The following is an 18,570-nucleotide window of genomic DNA, read 5'->3' as shown; positions in this document are numbered from 1 at the left end:
GCTGAATCATGGGGACATAGTTAAGTCAGTACATAAAACCAAACTGGACACGGATTCAAAATCATGATAATAAAGTGGTCCTAATTAGTAGTCTTAGAATATGATGTAGTTGTACTCACTGTGACAGGCAGTTCTCCCTCACTGGAGCCCAGCGATCCATTGATGGTACAGTGGAACAGCTGGTTGTTATGGAAGCTGATGTCACAGGGATAGGAGCCAATCATCACTGAGTATTCCTCTGGTGCCAGCTCCAGATCGCTCGGTCCTTTCTGTGCCAAACCCAAACAAAAACAGCCACCGGTCAGTCAGAACACTAGGGACACCATGGTCTGGCTCGGATAGGCACAGCTGGCACGCACCTACACACACACACACACACACACACGCACGCACGCACGCACGCACACACACACACACACACACACACACACACACACACACACACACACACACACACACACACACACACACACACACACACACACACACACACACACACACACACACACACACACACACACACACACACACACACACACAGGCCTGTCATTCATCTGTCACACTGAGTATCCCTGTGCCAAACTGTTTCACAACATTTCTCCTCATAAACTGTGTGAAAGTTCATCTTAAAGAATCAAACAGTAGACATGGAGAGAACACTGACAGTCATGACTGACACTGTCCATCACAACACCAGCCTCTCCTTAGTCAGTGTTTTGAGCACAGAAGAGGAGAGTAGAGGAGAGGTTGTGTGTTTATCCCCAGTGTGTTTCCCCTCTGTGATTACACCCTCAGGACCCTGTACTGTCCTGTCCCCTCTGCAGGATGCCACCCCCTGGGTCTCTGTCAACAAACACTTCTGCACACACACACACACACACACACACACACACACACACACACACACACACACACACACACACACACACACACACACACACACACACACACACACACACACACACACACACACACACACACACACACACACACACACACACACACACACACAATGAATACCTAGGGCCAAAACGGGCTGAAAGCAAACAAAACCCACCACATTCCAACAGAGGTCATTCACATAGGATCTAACCAAACAACAATCCCCATCAAACAAACCCGTTCAACTCCACCCAACATTCTCTCAACCTGGTCCAGCCCACTCACATACACACACGGTCACACGAGTCAGTGTTCCACAAACTAGGTCCACCCAAAGTGGAATCCACCTTCCCAAAGAAAACAGGAAGCAACATTGAATACCCCCCTCCCCTCTTTCACCCAAGTAGACAAGGCTGAGGCAGCCATTCCTGTAAGGAGGCCCCATCCTGACACGCACACACGCACACACACACACACAAGCAGATGAGAGAAAGAGAGCGACAGGGGCAGAGACGGATAGAGAGAAGAACTCAGACCAACCGATGTTCAAAGCCCTATTTCTGCTAGTCTTTGCAACTTCGGCTGTCTGTCTCTCCCTTCCGGCACCAAGGCCTGTATAAATCAGCAGCACCAGTATATTTACAGTTTTTACAATTGTTAGCATTACAACCCTCAACCCTCACTCATATATGAGGCAGTAGTTTATGTGGCAGTTGCATTAGTCAGCTATAATACAGACAGGATCCCACACAAACATGGCTGACTGGGTTCTCTGCTGAGAGGTGGTGTTCTTGTCCTGTACTTCCATCTCTGAGGAACAGCCAAGTCTTAAATAAATACAAGTCATGATTCAGAGCTACACAGTCTTTGATCTGTTTAAAGAGAGTATGAATACAAAGCCATTGAGACATGTCTTTCTACTATTCTCAGAGTGCATCCAGATTGACAGGAATGGACAGTTCCTGGAGCAAGTCCACTAATCTCCCTGGTCAATGGGCTTTTTCCTTCTCATCCTGCTCCACCCTCTCCCATTGGTGCACTGGGCTGTCACTCACATTGATGATGAGTGTGAGTGGTTCCCCAGGGTGGTGTTTGATCAGCTTCTCTTTGTTGGCGGTGAAGAACTGAGGATCTTCCACATACTCCAACAGGAAGTGACCTCCGCGAGGCTCCTCCTCTTCCTCCTGGTCTGGGCCGTCAAAGGCGGGGCCATCTCCCGTGTAGAGAACTCCATTCAGCAAGAACTCTACCGTGGCCTGCTGGGATTGGCTGGAGGCGGGGGAGGAGCATGTGATCATGGAGGGAGACTGCACTTTACAGGCCTGAGGAAAGACAATGAGGATGAGAAAGAGGAGTCCATTCTATTAATTCACTTCCATTTTTCAGCCTCTTCTAAGATGTTAGATACTTCAGGAGTTAATCTATTTTAACAGAGAGGTTCCCTGTTATGACTCACATCCTGTCCGATGCCCAGCACCTCCATACTGACGCTCTGCACCAGGTCAAAACCTTGCCCCGTCACTGTGATGGTCCGACCGCCACTGGTACACACAACAACTTATGGTCAGAGCACACACAACTACACGCAAACACATACGGTCAGAAATAGGGAACACAGACAGCCACTCTGGTTAGAGACAGAGAGCACACAAAACCACACAGTCAGTGTCAGCACACATGCCAATCAGACCCATTGTGCTCTCTCTCAGAGGTCTGTCTCACACATGAGGTGTCATTTAAAACCAACACACACACACAGAAACAGGCCTGGAGAAGCCACAGAGCATCAGGAAGACATTAACTCAGTATGTCATCTCTGTGGTCGGATTCCAGAGAAACCCTCCAAGAGAGATTGTGAGGTGTAATGGAACTACAAGAGGTGTATAATTAATGCAATAATATTTTCTGCATGATTTCATACTCTCATTTATCAATATAACACTGTTGTTTATCTATGAAGCACTGGATAAATGGAAACTATGGAATGTTAGAGTTACCAATGGAACAATGCAGAATGCTGACTGTTCTCTCTGTGTGTGTCTGTCTGTTTGTGTGTGTGTCTGTTTGTGTGTGTGTGTGCGTCTGTGTGTGTGTGTCTGTATATGTATGTACTGTATGTGTGTGAACCTGAGGTAGCTCTTCCTGGGTTTGATGTAGCTGATGGTGGGGTTTTTCTCATAGATGTACTGGGTGAGAAGCTCGGCGCTCTGACAGGGAATATCCTCAAACTCCACACACACCGACACCGCCTCAGTGTGTGTGTGCAGGGCCGCAGGTATGGTGCACTCGATGGTGTCTTTGGTTAGCCTGGAGCACGCACGCACACACACACACACACACACACACACACACACACACACACACACACACACACACACACACACACACACACACACACACACACACACACACACACACACACACACACACACACACACACACACACACACACACACACACACACACACACACACACACACACACACACACACACAATAATACCACACAATCAGCATAATAAAACCACACACCAAGACAGTTTCCATAACAAATACAGCCAAGAACCAAAATACAGCCAAGAACCAAAACACAGCCTCTGAACAGACAACAAATGCAGCAGCTGAAGAAATAACAATACCTCACACACGATATAACCAAACAACTCAACAGGACTGTCTCCTTTAGAGTAACACAAAGCCTACAGATTCAGCACAGCAACATACAAGTCCAACAGTGAAGACGATTGAATAATTCACACAGTAAGACTCACGTGAGTATGGTGCAGTCCTGGGTGCCGTTGACCTTGACTCTGACCTGAGAGCCAGTGTCCAGGTACTCCCCCCTGAGGGTCACCCTGGTTCCCCCTGAACGAGAGCCTTTACTAGGCTTCATAGACAGCAGCTTGGGGACCTGGGGTGGAGGTGGGACATATTAATGTGTCATGTTGTTACTACGTTGTTTTTTTCAATTGCTAACATGCATTGGTCAAATCTGAAGTTAGATTGTCAAAACTCTTCACACAGTCAGCGAAACAGAAGTGTATGTGGACCAAACTGTGAATCATTTTTCATTGCTTTCACACAAAATGCTTTCAATGACCACATTCTCTGAAATCCCTGAACTCTTTTCTCATTCATACTCCACCACCTGCAAAACTATATATCTGCAGCATGTTTTCAAATGCTGACACACTGTTTACAAAACTGTTAAAAACACATTCAAAACAGAATGACGGCAAATGTTGTGCATTTCTACAGTAACCAGATTGAAACATATAGAAAATCTCAGCAGAAAATGTAATTATTCCAAACACAGCTGATTGCAATTTCAACTGAAAGCCTACCCAAGTGTCCTGTTTTTAGTCTCGTTACCAAACAGACATAAGAGGACGGCTTCGGAATTATTTAGTTTGGAAACATGGATCAAGGAAGACAGGTTGGTGGGGAAAGAAGAGTGACAGGGAGCGAGAGGGAGAATGCATGGAGGACAAAGGAGAGGAAGACCAAGAGCGGTGGTCTCTGATGAGATAAAGGCCACAATTATTGACCATGTTGTAAACCATGTTCTCTCTTTGAGAGAGGCCGGTTTAAGGGTGTATCCAAATCTGCAGCGTTCAATAGTTGCATCAATAGTACAAATTTTCCGTTAAAACAAAAGGTGAGATGTGCATCCTTCAATGATAATTGAACTATTATTGCAGTACAATACAGTATGTTCACATTTTTACATGTACTGACATTTTGAAATATATTGATTGTTTGTTTTTCAGTAGGATCCAAAGGTTGCCTCCCACAGGAGGGAGAGGCAGAATAGTATCAGATGCGAAGGAAATTGCCATTGTCGACGTGGTAATTGGCAACAATACAATAAAACTGCGGGAAATTCTGGACAGAGTGCTGGCAGACAATATCACTTTTGGGAATGTGAATACAGTCAGCACAACGATAGAGTCCTAGAGAAACTAAGTATGAAGCAGTTATACACTGTACCCTTTGAGAGAAACGGTGAACGTGTGAATGAACTCTGGTGTCAATATGTCCAGGTAAGATGTCTGTTCAATAACCAAACAGGGTACATACACAGCTATGGATAATGTAAAGTACTGTAAAACTGTGGGTTTGCTGTATTTCAGAGTAATGGAGATGGAATCCAGGCAAACTGCACATACATTCATCTTTGTGGATGAAGCTGGATTCAACTTGGCAAAAACACGCCGCAGAGGAAGAAATGTGATTGGACAGAGAGCAACCGTGGATGTCCCAGGGCAGAGCGGAGCTAACATCACAATGTGTGCAGCACTGTCCAATGATGGTTTTCTGTTACACAAACCACTCATTGGCCCCTACAATACAGAGGGGCTCGTTTCTTTTCTGGATGAGCTGCATAATCAACTTGTGCCAGCGGAGGAGAGAGGGGCAAGAAACTCCCCTACCTTCGTTGTTGTGTGGGATAATGTGGCAGTCCACCACTTTGGAGGCACTTCTCCTGAAGACTGCCAAGGTGTGGAGGCACTTCTCCTGAAGACTGCCAGGGTGGAGATACACTTCTCCTGAAGACTGCCAGGGTGTGGAGACACTTCTTCTGAAGACTGCCAGGGTGTGGAGACACTTCTCCTGAAGACTGCCAGGGTGAGGAGACACTTCTCCTGAAGACTGCCAGGGTGAGGAGACACTTCTCCTGAAGACTGCCAGGGTGAGGAGACACTTCTCCTGAAGACTGCCAGGGTGAGGAGACACTTCTCCTGAAGACTGCCAGGGTGGAGATACACTTCTCCTGGAGACTGCCAGGGTGGGGATACACTTCTCCTGAAGACTTCCAGGGTGTGGAGACACTTCTTCTGAAGACTTCCAGGGTGTGGAGACACTTCTTCTGAAGACTACCAGGGTGAGGAGGCACTTCTCCTGAAGACTGCCAGGGTGAGGAGGCACTTCTCCTGAAGACTGCCAGGGTGAGGAGGCACTTCTCCTGAAGACTGCCAGGGTGAGGAGGCACTTCTCCTGAAGACTGCCAGGGTGAGGAGGCACTTCTCCTGAAGATTGCCAGGGTGAGGAGACACTTCTCCTGAAGACTGCCAGGGTGAGTGAGGAGACACTTGTCCTGAAGACTGCCAGGGTGAGTGAGGAGACACTTGTCCTGAAGACTGCCAGGGTGAGTGAGGAGACACTTGTCCTGAAGACTGCCAGGGCGTGGAGACACTTCTCCAGGGTGTGTGGAGACGCTAGAACCCCCACAGTACTGTACAGTATGAGTGATTATACAATACATGTTGATGATAACTAGAACCCCCACAGTACTGTACAGTATGAGTGATTATACAATGCATGTTGATATTTTATTTTGTAATTATTGCAGCCCTGGAATTTCATGAATTTGTTTAAACTTATTTTCACAAGTAAATTACTAAATGCAAAGCTATAGAAAAAATAAAGGCTATTGAAGCAAATTGCTGCATTTGTGATTCATTCTTGTTACATACAGTTGAAGTTGGAAGTTCACATACACTTAGGTTGGAGTCATTTAAACTTGTTTTTCAACCACTCCACAAATTAATTGTTAACAAACTATAGTTTTGGCAAGTCGGTTAGGACATCTATTTTGTGCATAACACAATTTTTCCAACAATTGTTTACAGACAGATTATTTAACTTATAATTCACTGTATCACAATTCCAGTGGGTCAGAAGTTTACATACACTAAGTTGACTGTGGCTTTTAAACAGCTTGGAAAATTCAAGAAAATTATGTCATGGCTTTAGAAGCTTCTGATAGGCTATTTGACATCGTTTGAGTCAATTGGAGGTGTACCTGTGGATTTATTTCAAGGCCTACCTTCAAACTCACTGCCTCTTTGCTTGACATCATGGGGAAATCAAAATAAATCAGCCAAGACCTCAGAAAAAAATGGTAGACCACAAGTCTGGTTCATCCTTGGCAGCAATTTCCAAACACCTGAAGGTACCATGTTCATCTGTACAAACAATAGTACGCAAGTATAAACACCATGGGACCACGCAGCCGTCATACCGCTCAGGAAGATGTGTTCTGTCTCCTAGAGATTAACGTACTTTGGTGCGAAAAGAGCAAATCAATCTCAGATCAACAGCAAAGGACACTGTGAAGATGCTGGAGGAAACAGGTACAAAAGTTTCTATACCCACAGTAAAATGAGTCCTATATATATCAACATAACCTGAAATGCTGCTCAGCAAGGATGAAGCCACTGCTCCAAAACCGCCATACAAAAAGCCAAACTACGGGTTTGCAACTGCACATGGGGACAAAGATCGTACTTTTTGGAGAAATGTCCTCTGGTCTGATGAAACAAAAATAGAACAGTTTGGCCAATGACCATCAGAGGAAAAAGGGGGAAGCTTGCAAGCTGAAGAACACCATCCCAACAGTGAAGCACGGGGGTGGCAGCATCATGTTGTGGGGGTGCTTTGCTGCAGGAGGGACTGGTGCACTTCACAAAATAGATGGCATCATGAGGAGTAAAGTTATGTGGCTATATTGAAGCAACATCTCAAGACATCAGTCAGGATGTTAAAGCTTGGTCGCAAATGGGTCTTCCAAATGAACAATGACCCCAAGCATACTTCCAAAGTTGTGGCAAAATGGCTTAAGGACATCAAAGTCAAGGTATTGGAGTGGCCATCACAAAGCCCTGACCTCATTCCTATTGAACATTTGTGGGCAGAACTGAAAAAGCGTGTGCGAGCAAGGAGGCCTACAAACCTGACTCAGTTACACCAGCTCTGTCAGGAGGAATGGGCCAAAATTCACCCAACTTATTGTGGGAAGCTTGTGGAAGGCTACCCAAAACGTTTGACCCAAGTTAAACAATTTAAAGGCAATGCTATCAAATACTAATTGAGTGTATGTAAACTTCTGACCCACTGGGAATGTGATGAAAGAAATAAAAGTGAAAATAATGAATTATCTCTACTATTATTCTGACATTTCACATTCTTAAAATAAAGTAGTGATCCTAACTGACCTAAGACAGGGCATTTTTACTAGGATTAAATGTCAGGAATTGTGAAAAACTGAGTTTAAATGTATTTGGCTAAGGTGTATGTAAACTTCCAACTTCAACTGTGTACGTTAATACAGTCAATAAAGGAAAGGCCTTATTCTTATTCTATAATGAAATACTGATTTGTGTAAAAAATCATTCAAACTTCAAAGAGAAAGTTCATTGTTTATGTATTGCTCCCTGTTGTTAATGTTTTTTTAGGTCAGTGTGTTATGAGTGACAATGTATGCTTCCTGACTGAGAATTGTTGGAAGTGTTGATGTCGAACAAGCTAAATTTGGGACATGAATGAAGTGACTGAGTTTTGGAGGTGAGATGAACTGTTTGGCCAAAATATATGTTGGTAATGTAGACCCGTGTGAAGAGTTTTGAAAAAGTGACTTCAGTATTGACCGATGCTTGTTAGCAATTGAAAAAACCGGTAATGTGCCATGTGGCTGCTTTGTTGTTCTGCTACTGTACACACCTCCGAGCGAGGCAGCAGTCTGCTGTTTTTCATTTATTAGCTTGCTTTCCATCCAATTAACAAAAGATTTTCACGTGAATATTCAAATATATGCATGAAGAAAACATACTAATTTTCACACCAGTGGTGTGTTCCCACCAAATGTACATGATGCAGATAAAAATCAGAGCGTGATGACGTAGTGCACACAAAATGTACTTTTTGGTTGAAGTTTTCACATACCGAATAAAAATCTAAAGTTCAATGTGTTTCCCATTGCATTTTTAACCATTTTGTCACAAAAACTGTTAAATAGCAAATGTGTCTACTCTGGTCTGGGCACATGCACTCGAGCCAACAGCTATCAGATACAACAGTGTGGGTAGGCTAGTCTACAGTCAAACGGCATTCAAGCATCAATCATCATCACTAGAGTCAGACCCTCAATATTTATTGGAAAGGAGCATCAAGCTCATCGCCGTGTACTTTCACCTCCTTGTGAAGTTTATCATTTTCACATGTAACCTAATAAACTGCATGGTTTCCCGAGTCGTAGTGGGAGGACCACATACCATATCATCGCGTGACTCCAAGTTTACTTCAATATGATGGTTATTAGATCAATATTTGCGCATTTCTCGCATAATTAACTTTACCGACACTAAACGAGCACACGATGTTGAACAAACAAACGATCTGTCGACATTGTACTGAAACATCCTGTTTCCATCATAGTTGTCGTGATTTTCTTTCATAAGGTATGACTTTACTCGCATAAAACTGTGGATGGAAATGTGGTTAAAGTGGCACTATAATTGGATCATTCAAATCATCTATAAGTTCTATGTAGTCCATACTTTTGGTTTCCTCAGCTCTAAATAAATAGTTGACTGTAACATTGTCATGCAGGTGAAAGAGGACCCAAAAGCGACTTAACAGAAACAGAGTTTATTAAAGTCCAAAACGGAATAACAGAATTCCTCTAGACTTGTAGAGGGGAAAACAACTGGAGAAGCGGCCACAGACTGCAGGTCGCTTCGGGTAGGCGCAGGCCGTAGTCGACTGAGACACCTGCTCACACGCAGCATCTGATGAAGGCACAAAACACGACAGGACAGGGTGATACACAATCACGGCAAAAACACGACAGGACAGGGCGAAACGCAATCACGGCATGGTGAATACAATACAAGGAACCGACGGGACAGGAACGGATCATAAAGGAATAAATAGGGACTCTAATCAGGGGAAAGGATCGGGAACAGGTGTGGGAAGACTAAATGATGATTAGGGGAATAGGAACAGCTGGGAGCAGGAACGGAACGACAGAGAGAAGAGAGAGCGAGAGAGTGAGAGAGGGAGGGGGAGAGGGGGATAGAACCAAACAAGACCAGCAGAGGGAAACGAATAGCATGGGGAGCACAGGGACAAGACATGACAATAAATGACAAACATGACAGTACCCCCCACTCACCGAGCGCCTCCTGGCGCACTCGAGGAGGAATCCTGGCGGCAACGGAGGAAATCATCGATGAGCGAACGGTCCAGCACGTCCCGAGACGGAACCCAACTCCTCTCCTCAGGACCGTAACCCTCCCAATCCACTAGGTATTGGTGACCCCGTCCCCGAGAACGCATGTCCATAATCTTATGTACCTTGTAAATAGGTGCGCTCTCGACAAGGACGGGAGGGGGGAGGGAAGACGAACGGGGTGCGAAGAAAGGGCTTAACACAGGAGACATGGAAGACAGGATGGACGCGACGAAGATGTCGCGGAAGAAGCAGTCGCACAGCGACAGGATTGACGACCTGGGAGACACGGAACGGACCAATGAACCGCGGAGTCAACTTACGAGAAGCTGTCGTAAGAGGAAGGTTGCGAGTGGAAAGCCACACTCTCTGGCCGCAACAATACCTTGGACTCTTAATCCTGCGTTTATTGGCGGCTCTCACCGTCTGTGCCCTGTAACGGCAAAGTGCAGACCTCACCCTCCTCCAGGTGCGCTCACAACGTTGGACAAACGCTTGAGCGGAGGGAACGCTGGACTCGGCAAGCTGGGATGAGAACAGAGGAGGCTGGTAACCCAGACTACTCTGAAACGGAGATAACCCGGTAGCAGACGAAGGAAGCGAATTGTGAGCGTATTCTGCCCAGGGGAGCTGTTCTGCCCAAGACGCAGGGTTTCTGAAAGAAAGGCTGCGTAGTATGCGACCAATCGTCTGATTGGCCCTCTCTGCTTGACCGTTAGACTGGGGATGAAACCCGGAAGAGAGACTGACGGACGCACCAATCAAACGACAGAACTCCCTCCAAAACTGTGACGTGAATTGCGGGCCTCTGTCTGAAACGGCGTCTAACGGGAGGCCATGAATTCTGAATACATTCTCAATAATGATTTGTGCCGTCTCCTTAGCGGAAGGAAGTTTAGCGAGGGGAATGAAATGTGCCGCCTTAGAGAACCTATCGACAACCGTCAGAATCACAGTCTTCCCCGCAGACAAAGGCAGACCGGTAATGAAGTCTAAGGCAATGTGAGACCATGGTCGAGAAGGAATGGGGAGCGGTCTGAGACGACCGGCAGGAGGAGAGTTACCCGACTTAGTCTGCGCGCAGTCCGAACAAGCAGCCACGAAACGGCGCGTGTCACGCTCCTGAGTCGGCCACCAAAAGCGCTGGCGAATAGACGCAAGAGTGCCTCGAACACCGGGATGACCAGCTAACTTGGCAGAGTGAGCCCACTGAAGAACAGCCAGACGAGTGGAAACAGGAACGAAAAGGAGGTTACTAGGACAAGCGCGCGGCGACGCAGTGTGCGTGAGTGCTTGCTTAACCTGTCTTTCAATTCCCCAGACTGTTAACCCGACAACACGCCCATAAGGAAGAATCCCCTCGGGATCAGTAGAAGCCACAGAAGAACTAAACAGACGGGATAAGGCATCAGGCTTGGTGTTCTTGCTACCCGGACGGTAAGAAATCACAAACTCGAAACGAGCGAAAAACAACGCCCAACGAGCTTGACGGGCATTAAGTCGTTTGGCAGAACGGATGTACTCAAGGTTCTTATGGTCTGTCCAAACGACAAAAGGAACGGTCGCCCCCTCCAACCACTGTCGCCATTCGCCTAGGGCTAAGCGGATGGCGAGCAGTTCACGGTTACCCACATCATAGTTGCGCTCAGATGGCGACAGGCGATGAGAAAAATAAGCGCAAGGATGAACCTTATCGTCAGACTGGAAGCGCTGGGATAGGATGGCTCCCACGCCTACCTCTGAAGCGTCAACCTCGACAATGAATTGTCTAGTGACGTCAGGAGTAACGAGGATAGGAGCGGACGTAAAACGTTCTTTTAGAAGATCAAAAGCTCCCTGGGCGGAACCGGACCACTTAAAACACGTCTTGACAGAAGTAAGAGCTGTGAGAGGGGCAGCAACTTGACCGAAATTACGAATGAAACGCCGATAGAAATTAGCGAAACCTAAAAGCGCTGCAACTCGACACGTGACCTTGGAACGGGCCAATCACTGACAGCTTGGACCTTAGCGGAATCCATCTGAATGCCTTCAGCGGAAATAACGGAACCGAGAAAAGTAACGGAGGAGACATGAAAAGAGCACTTCTCAGCCTTTACGTAGAGACAATTCTCTAAAAGGCGCTGTAGAACACGTCGAACGTGCTGAACATGAATCTCGAGTGACGGAGAAAAAATCAGGATATCGTCAAGATAGACAAAAACAAAAATGTTCAGCATGTCTCTCAGAACATCATTAACTAATGCCTGAAAAACAGCTGGCGCATTGGCGAGACCGAACGGCAGAACCCGGTACTCAAAATGCCCTAACGGAGTGTTAAACGCCGTTTTCCACTCGTCCCCCTCTCTGATGCGCACGAGATGGTAAGCGTTACGAAGGTCCAACTTAGTAAAGCACCTGGCTCCCTGCAGAATCTCGAAGGCTGATGACATAAGGGGAAGCGGATAACGATTCTTAACCGTTATGTCATTCAGCCCTCGATAATCCACGCAGGGGCGCAGAGTACCGTCCTTCTTTTAACAAAAAAAACCCCGCCCCGGCCGGAGAAGAAGAAGGCACTATGGTACCGGCGTCAAGAGACACAGACAAATAATCCTCGAGAGCCTTACGTTCGGGAGCCGACAGAGAGTATAGTCTACCTCGAGGAGGAGTGGTCCCCGGAAGGAGATCAATACTACAATCATACGACCGGTGAGGAGGAAGGGAGTTGGCTCGGGACCGACTGAAGACCGTGCGCAGATCATGATATTCCTCCGGCACTCCTGTCAAATCGCCAGGTTCCTCCTGAGAAGTAGGGACAGAAGAAATGGGAGGGATGGCAGACATTAAACACTTCACATGACAAGAAACGTTCCAGGATAGGATAGAATTACTAGACCAATTAATAGAAGGATTATGACATACAAGCCAGGGATGACCCAAAACAACAGGTGTAAACGGTGAACGGAAAATCAAAAAGAAATAGTCTCACTGTGGTTACCAGATACTGTGAGAGTTAAAGGTAGTGTCTCAAATTTGATACTGGGAAGATGACTACCATCTAAGGCAAACATGGGCGTAGGCCTGTCTAACGGTCTGAAAGGAATGTTATGTTTCCGAGCCCATGCTTCGTCCATGAAACAACCCTCAGCCCCAGAGTCAATCAAAGCACTGCATGTAGCACCCGAACCGGTCCAGCGTAGATGGACCGACATAGTAGTACAAGATCTAGATGAAGGGACCTGAGTAGTAGCGCTCACCAGTAGCCCTCCGCTTACTGATGGGCTCTGACCTCTTACTGGACATGAATTAACAAAATGTCCAGCAACTCCGCAATAGAGGCACAGGCGGTTGGTGATCCTCCGTTCCCTCTCCTTATTCGAGATGCGAATCCCTCCCAGCTGCATGGGCTCAGTCTCAAAGCCAGAAGAGGGAGATGGTTGCGATGCGGAGCAGGGAAACACCGTTGATGCGAGCTCTCTTCCACGAGCCCGGTGACGAAGATCTACCCGTCGTTCTATGCGGATGGCGAGAGCAATCAAAGAGTCCACATCTGAAGGAACCTCCCGGGAGAGAATCTCATCCTTAACCACTGCGTGGAGTCCCTCCAGAAAACGAGCGAGCAGCGCCGGCTCGTTCCACTCACTAGAGGCAGCAAGAGTGCGAAACTCAATGGAATAATCCGTTATGGACCGTTCACCTTGGCATAAGGAAGCCAGGGCCCTAGAAGCCTCCCCACCAAAAACTGAACGGTCAAAAACCCGAATCATCTCCTCTTTAAAGTTCTGGAATTTGTTAGAGCAATCAGCCCTTGCCTCCCAGATAGCTGTGCCCCATTCTCGAGCCCGGCCAGTAAGGAGTGAAATGACGTAAGCAACCCGAGCTCTCTCTCTAGAGTATGTGTGGGGTTGGAGAGAGAACACAATCTCACACTGCGTGAGAAAGGAGCGGCACTCAGTGGGCTGCCCGGAGTAGCAAGGTGGGTTATTAACCCTGGGTTCTGGAGGCTCGGCAGGCCAGGGAGTAACAGGTGGCACGAGACGTAGACTCTGGAACTGTCCAGAGAGGTCGGAAACCTGAGCGGCCAGGTTCTCCACGGCATGGCGAGCAGCAGACAATTCCTGCTCGTGTCTGCCGAGCATGGCTCCTTGGATCTCGACGGCAGTGTAACGAGCGTCTGAAGTCGCTGGGTCCATTCCTTGGTCGGTTCCTTCTGTCATGCAGGTGAAAGAGGACCCAAAAGCGACTTAACAGAAACAGAGTTTATTAAAGTCCAAAACGGAATAACAGAATTCCTCTAGACTTGTAGAGGGGAAAACAACTGGAGAAGCGGCCACAGACTGCAGGTCGCTCGGGTAGGCGCAGGCCGTAGTCGACTGAGACACCTGCTCACACGCAGCATCTGATGAAGGCACAAAACACGACAGGACAGGGTGATACACAATCACGGCAAAAACACGACAGGACAGGGCGAAACGCAATCACGGCATGGTGAATACAATACAAGGAACCGACGGGACAGGAACGGATCATAAAGGAATAAATAGGGACTCTAATCAGGGGAAAGGATCGGGAACAGGTGTGGGAAGACTAAATGATGATTAGGGGAATAGGAACAGCTGGGAGCAGGAACGGAACGACAGAGAGAAGAGAGAGCGAGAGAGTGAGAGAGGGAGGGGGAGAGAGAGGGATAGAACCAAACAAGACCAGCAGAGGGAAACGAATAGCATGGGGAGCACAGGGACAAGACATGACAATAAATGACAAACATGACAAACATATTTCAACTGAAGCCTTGGGGAGTATTTAGTATTGTTCTGTACTGAGGTCTTGGGTTCATCTCATCCACATATGACAGGTTTCTGGAGGATATATTTCACTGTACAGCCATATAGTAATACAGCAACACACACACAGACAGGCTGAACACCTTCACTCGCTTTGAGGAAAATACAGGGCTCTCCTTCTCCAATTTGAGTAAGACTTTTAAGCATTTCAACCCTCGCAAGGCTGCCGGCCCAGATGGCATCCCTAGCCGCATCTTCAGTGCATGTGCAGACCAGCTGGCTGGTGTGTTCACAGATATATTCAATCTCTCCCTATCCCAGTCTGTTGTCGCCACATGCTTCAAGATGGCCACCATTGTCCCTGTACCTAAGAAAGCAAAGGTAACTGAACTAAATGACTATCACTCCGTAACACTCACCTCTCTCATCATGAAATGTTTTAAGAGACAAATCAAGGATCATATCACCTCCACCTTACCTAACTCCCTAAACCCAATTCAATTTGCTTACCGCCCCAATAGATCCACAGACAATCCAATTGCCATCACACTGAACACTGCCCTGTCCCATCTGGACAAGAGGCATACCTATGTAAAAATGCTGTTCATTGACTATAGCTCAGCATTCAACACCAAAGTACCCTCCAAGCTCATCATCAAGCTTGAGGCCCTGGGTCTGAACCCCTCCCTGTGCAACTGGGTCCTGGACTTCCTGACAGGTCGCCCCCAGGTTTGTGAAGGTAGGAAACAACAACTATTTGTTGATCCTCAACACTGGGACCTCACAAGTGTGTGTGCTAAGCACCCTCCTGTACTCCCTGTTCAACCATGACTGCATGGCCAAGCACGCCTCCAACTCAATCATCAAGTTTGCAGACGACACAACAGTAGTAGTCTTGATTACAAACAACGATGAGACAGCCTACAGGGAGAAAGTGAGGGCTCTGGGAGTGTGGTGTCAGTGTGGTGTCACTCAATGTCAACAAAACTATGGAGATGATCGTGGACTTCAGGAAACAGCAGAGGGAGCATTCCTCCATCCACATCGATGGGACCGCAGTGAAGAAGGTGGAAAGCTTCAAGTTCCTCGGCGTCCACATCACTGACAAACTGAAATGTTCCACCCACACAGGCAGTGTGGTGAAGAAGGCGCAACAACGCCTCTTCAACCTCAGGAGGCTGAAGAAATTTGGCTTAACACCTAAAACCCTCACAAACGTTTACAGATACACAATTGAGAGCATCCTGTTGAGCTGTGTCACCGCCTGGTACGGCAACTGCACCGCCCACAACTGCAAAGCTCTCCAGAGGGTGGTGCGGTCTAACCAACACATTACCGGGGGCAAACTTTCCACCCTCCTGGACACTTACACCACCCAATGCCATAGGAAGGCCAAAAAGATCATCAAGGACATCAACCAACACTGCCTGTTCACCCCACTATCAACCAGAAGGCGAGGTCAGTACAGGTGCATCAAAGCTGGGACCGAGAGACTGAAAAACAGCTTCTATCTCAAGAACATCAAACTGCTAAATAGCCATCACTAGCACATCAGAGGCGGCTGCCTATAGACATAGATTAGGAATCACTGGCCACTTTAAGGAGATGAAATACTAGTCACTTTAATAATGTCCCCGTATCTTGCATTACTCATCTCATATGTATAAACTGTACTCTATACTATTCTACGGTATCTTATTCACTTTAATTGTTTGTAAATATTGCATCACCCTTCTCATATGTACATACTGTACTCTATACTATGTCACTGTATCTTAGTCCAATGCTGCTATGACATATATGTATATATATTCTTAATCCATTCCTCACTTAGATTTACGTGTATTTTGGGTATTTGTTGTGAAACTGTTAGATATTACTTGTTAGATATTACTGCACTGTCGGTGCTAGAAGCACAAGCATTTCACTACACCCACAATAACATCTGCTAAACATGTGTATGTGACCAATACATTTGATTTGAGTTGATTTGATTTGACACCAGTGGAGGCTGCTGAGGGGAGCATGGCTCATAATAAAGGCTGAAACGGAGCAAATGGAATGGCATCAAACGTATTTGATACCATTCCACTTATTCCACTCCAGTCATTATCATGAGCCCATCGTCCCCAATTAAGGTGCCATCAACCTCCTGTGACACACACACACAAAGACACCTCAAATGCTCAAGCGTAGCTGCACGTTGTACATTTACCCTGTGTATAGGTCTCTTATTTCTTCAGTTTTTTTTCTTTGTTCTTTTTTCTTATTAGTTCTACTATTAATAATGGATACAGCACTGTTGGTTAGGGCTTGCAAGCTAAGCATTTCACTCTACTGGTGCATGTGACAATATAAAACTTGAAACACACACACACCCCCACACACACACCCACACACACACACAGACACACACACACACACACACACACACACACACACACACACACACACACACACACACACACACACACACACACACACACACACACACACACACACACACACACACACACACACACACACACACAGAGGATAGGTCCCTGGGGCTAAGACAAATATCCCAGTACAGCTATACAGCATCAGCATTCCGGAGACTGCCGAAGCTTCTCTCCCCTCTGTGAACCTTGCCTCCAGGGAAGACCTCTCATTCTCACTGACAGGATTCACTTCCTGTGTGTGTGTGAACAAGCAGAGATTTCTATTGTCTGTGTGTGTGTGTGTGTGTGTGTGTGTGTGTGTGTGTGTGTGTGTGTGTGTGTGTGTGTGTGTGTGTGTGTGTGTGTGTGTGTGTGTGTGTGTGTGTGTGTGTGTGTGTGTGTGTGTGTGTGTGTGTGTGTAAGGTGGAGGCAGATGTTTCCGGCCCGAGGTGCAGAGGAAGGAGGTGCAGAGGAGGTGCCCATCCTGTCTCCGTTTGGACCGAACCGTTATCCCTTTTCCTCAGAAAAGAGGGAAACGCGGCGGTGTTCTGATCAGACTCCGAAAAAGGGCACATCGCGCACCACTTCCCAGTATTCTTCTTGCCAATGCCCAGTCTCTCGACAACAAGGTTGATGAAATCCGAGCAAGGGTGGCATTCCAGAGGGACATCAGAGACTGCAACGTTCTCTGCTTTACGGAAACATGGCTTACTGGGAAGACGCTATCCAGGGCGGTGCAGCCAAAGGGTTTCTCCACGCATCGCGCCGACAGAAACAAACATCTCTCTGGTAAGAAGAGTGGCGGGGGCGTATGCCTCATGACTAACGGGACATGGTGTGATGAAGGAAACATACAGGAACTCAAATCCTTCTGTTCACCTGATTTAGAATTCCTCACAATCAAATGTAGACCGCATTATCTTCCAAGAGAATTCTCTTCGATTATAATCACAGCCGTATATATCCCCCCCCAAGCAGACACATCGATGGCTCTGAACGAACTTTATTTAACTCTTTGCAAACTGGAAAACATTTATCTGGAGGCTGCATTCATTGTAGCTGGGGATTTTAACAAAGCCAATCTGAAAACAAGACTCCCTAAATTTTATCAGCATATCGATTGCGCAACCAGGGGTAGTAAAACCTTGGATCATTGTTACTCTAACTTCCGCGACGCATATAAGGCCCTGCCCCGCCCCCCTTTCGGAAAAGCTGACCACGACTCCATTTTGCTGATCCCTGCCTACAGGCAGAAATTAAAACAAGAGGCTCCCACGCTGAGGTCTGTCCAACGCTGGTCAGACCAAGCTGACTCTACACTCCAAGACTGCTTCCATCACGTGGACTGGGACATGTTTCGTATTGCGTCAGATGGGAATATTGACGAATACGCTGATTCGGTGTGCGAGTTCATTAGAACGTGCGTCGAAGATGTCGTTCCCATAGCAACGATAAAAACATTCCCTAACCAGAAACCGTGGATTGATGGC

General features: G+C 46.9%; 1 protein-coding gene and 1 long non-coding RNA gene across 2 annotated transcripts in view; one reads left to right on the top strand and one right to left on the bottom strand.

Annotated features, from left to right (window-relative positions):
* LOC124016934 (plexin-D1-like) overlaps nt 1–18,570 on the bottom strand; it is a 136,611-nt gene that overhangs the window by 43,459 nt on the left and 74,582 nt on the right. Inside the window, exons 15-19 of the mRNA XM_046332270.1 lie at nt 3,653–3,792; nt 3,010–3,189; nt 2,339–2,423; nt 1,938–2,204; nt 120–269 (exon numbers count right to left, since the gene is read on the bottom strand). Coding sequence (XP_046188226.1) covers nt 120–269; nt 1,938–2,204; nt 2,339–2,423; nt 3,010–3,189; nt 3,653–3,792 — 822 coding nt within the window. The remainder of the gene's footprint in view (nt 1–119; nt 270–1,937; nt 2,205–2,338; nt 2,424–3,009; nt 3,190–3,652; nt 3,793–18,570) is intronic.
* LOC124016935 lies at nt 4,312–5,454 on the top strand. The gene is made up of 3 exons (XR_006835435.1): nt 4,312–4,539; nt 4,652–4,924; nt 5,015–5,454. It is a non-coding gene; the product is annotated as an uncharacterized LOC124016935 (long non-coding RNA).

The sequence above is a fragment of the Oncorhynchus gorbuscha genome, unplaced genomic scaffold (assembly GCF_021184085.1).
Source record: "Oncorhynchus gorbuscha isolate QuinsamMale2020 ecotype Even-year unplaced genomic scaffold, OgorEven_v1.0 Un_scaffold_1227, whole genome shotgun sequence".
Classification (NCBI taxonomy): Eukaryota; Metazoa; Chordata; class Actinopteri; order Salmoniformes; family Salmonidae; genus Oncorhynchus; species Oncorhynchus gorbuscha.
This window is presented reverse-complemented; position numbering and strand designations above follow the sequence as displayed.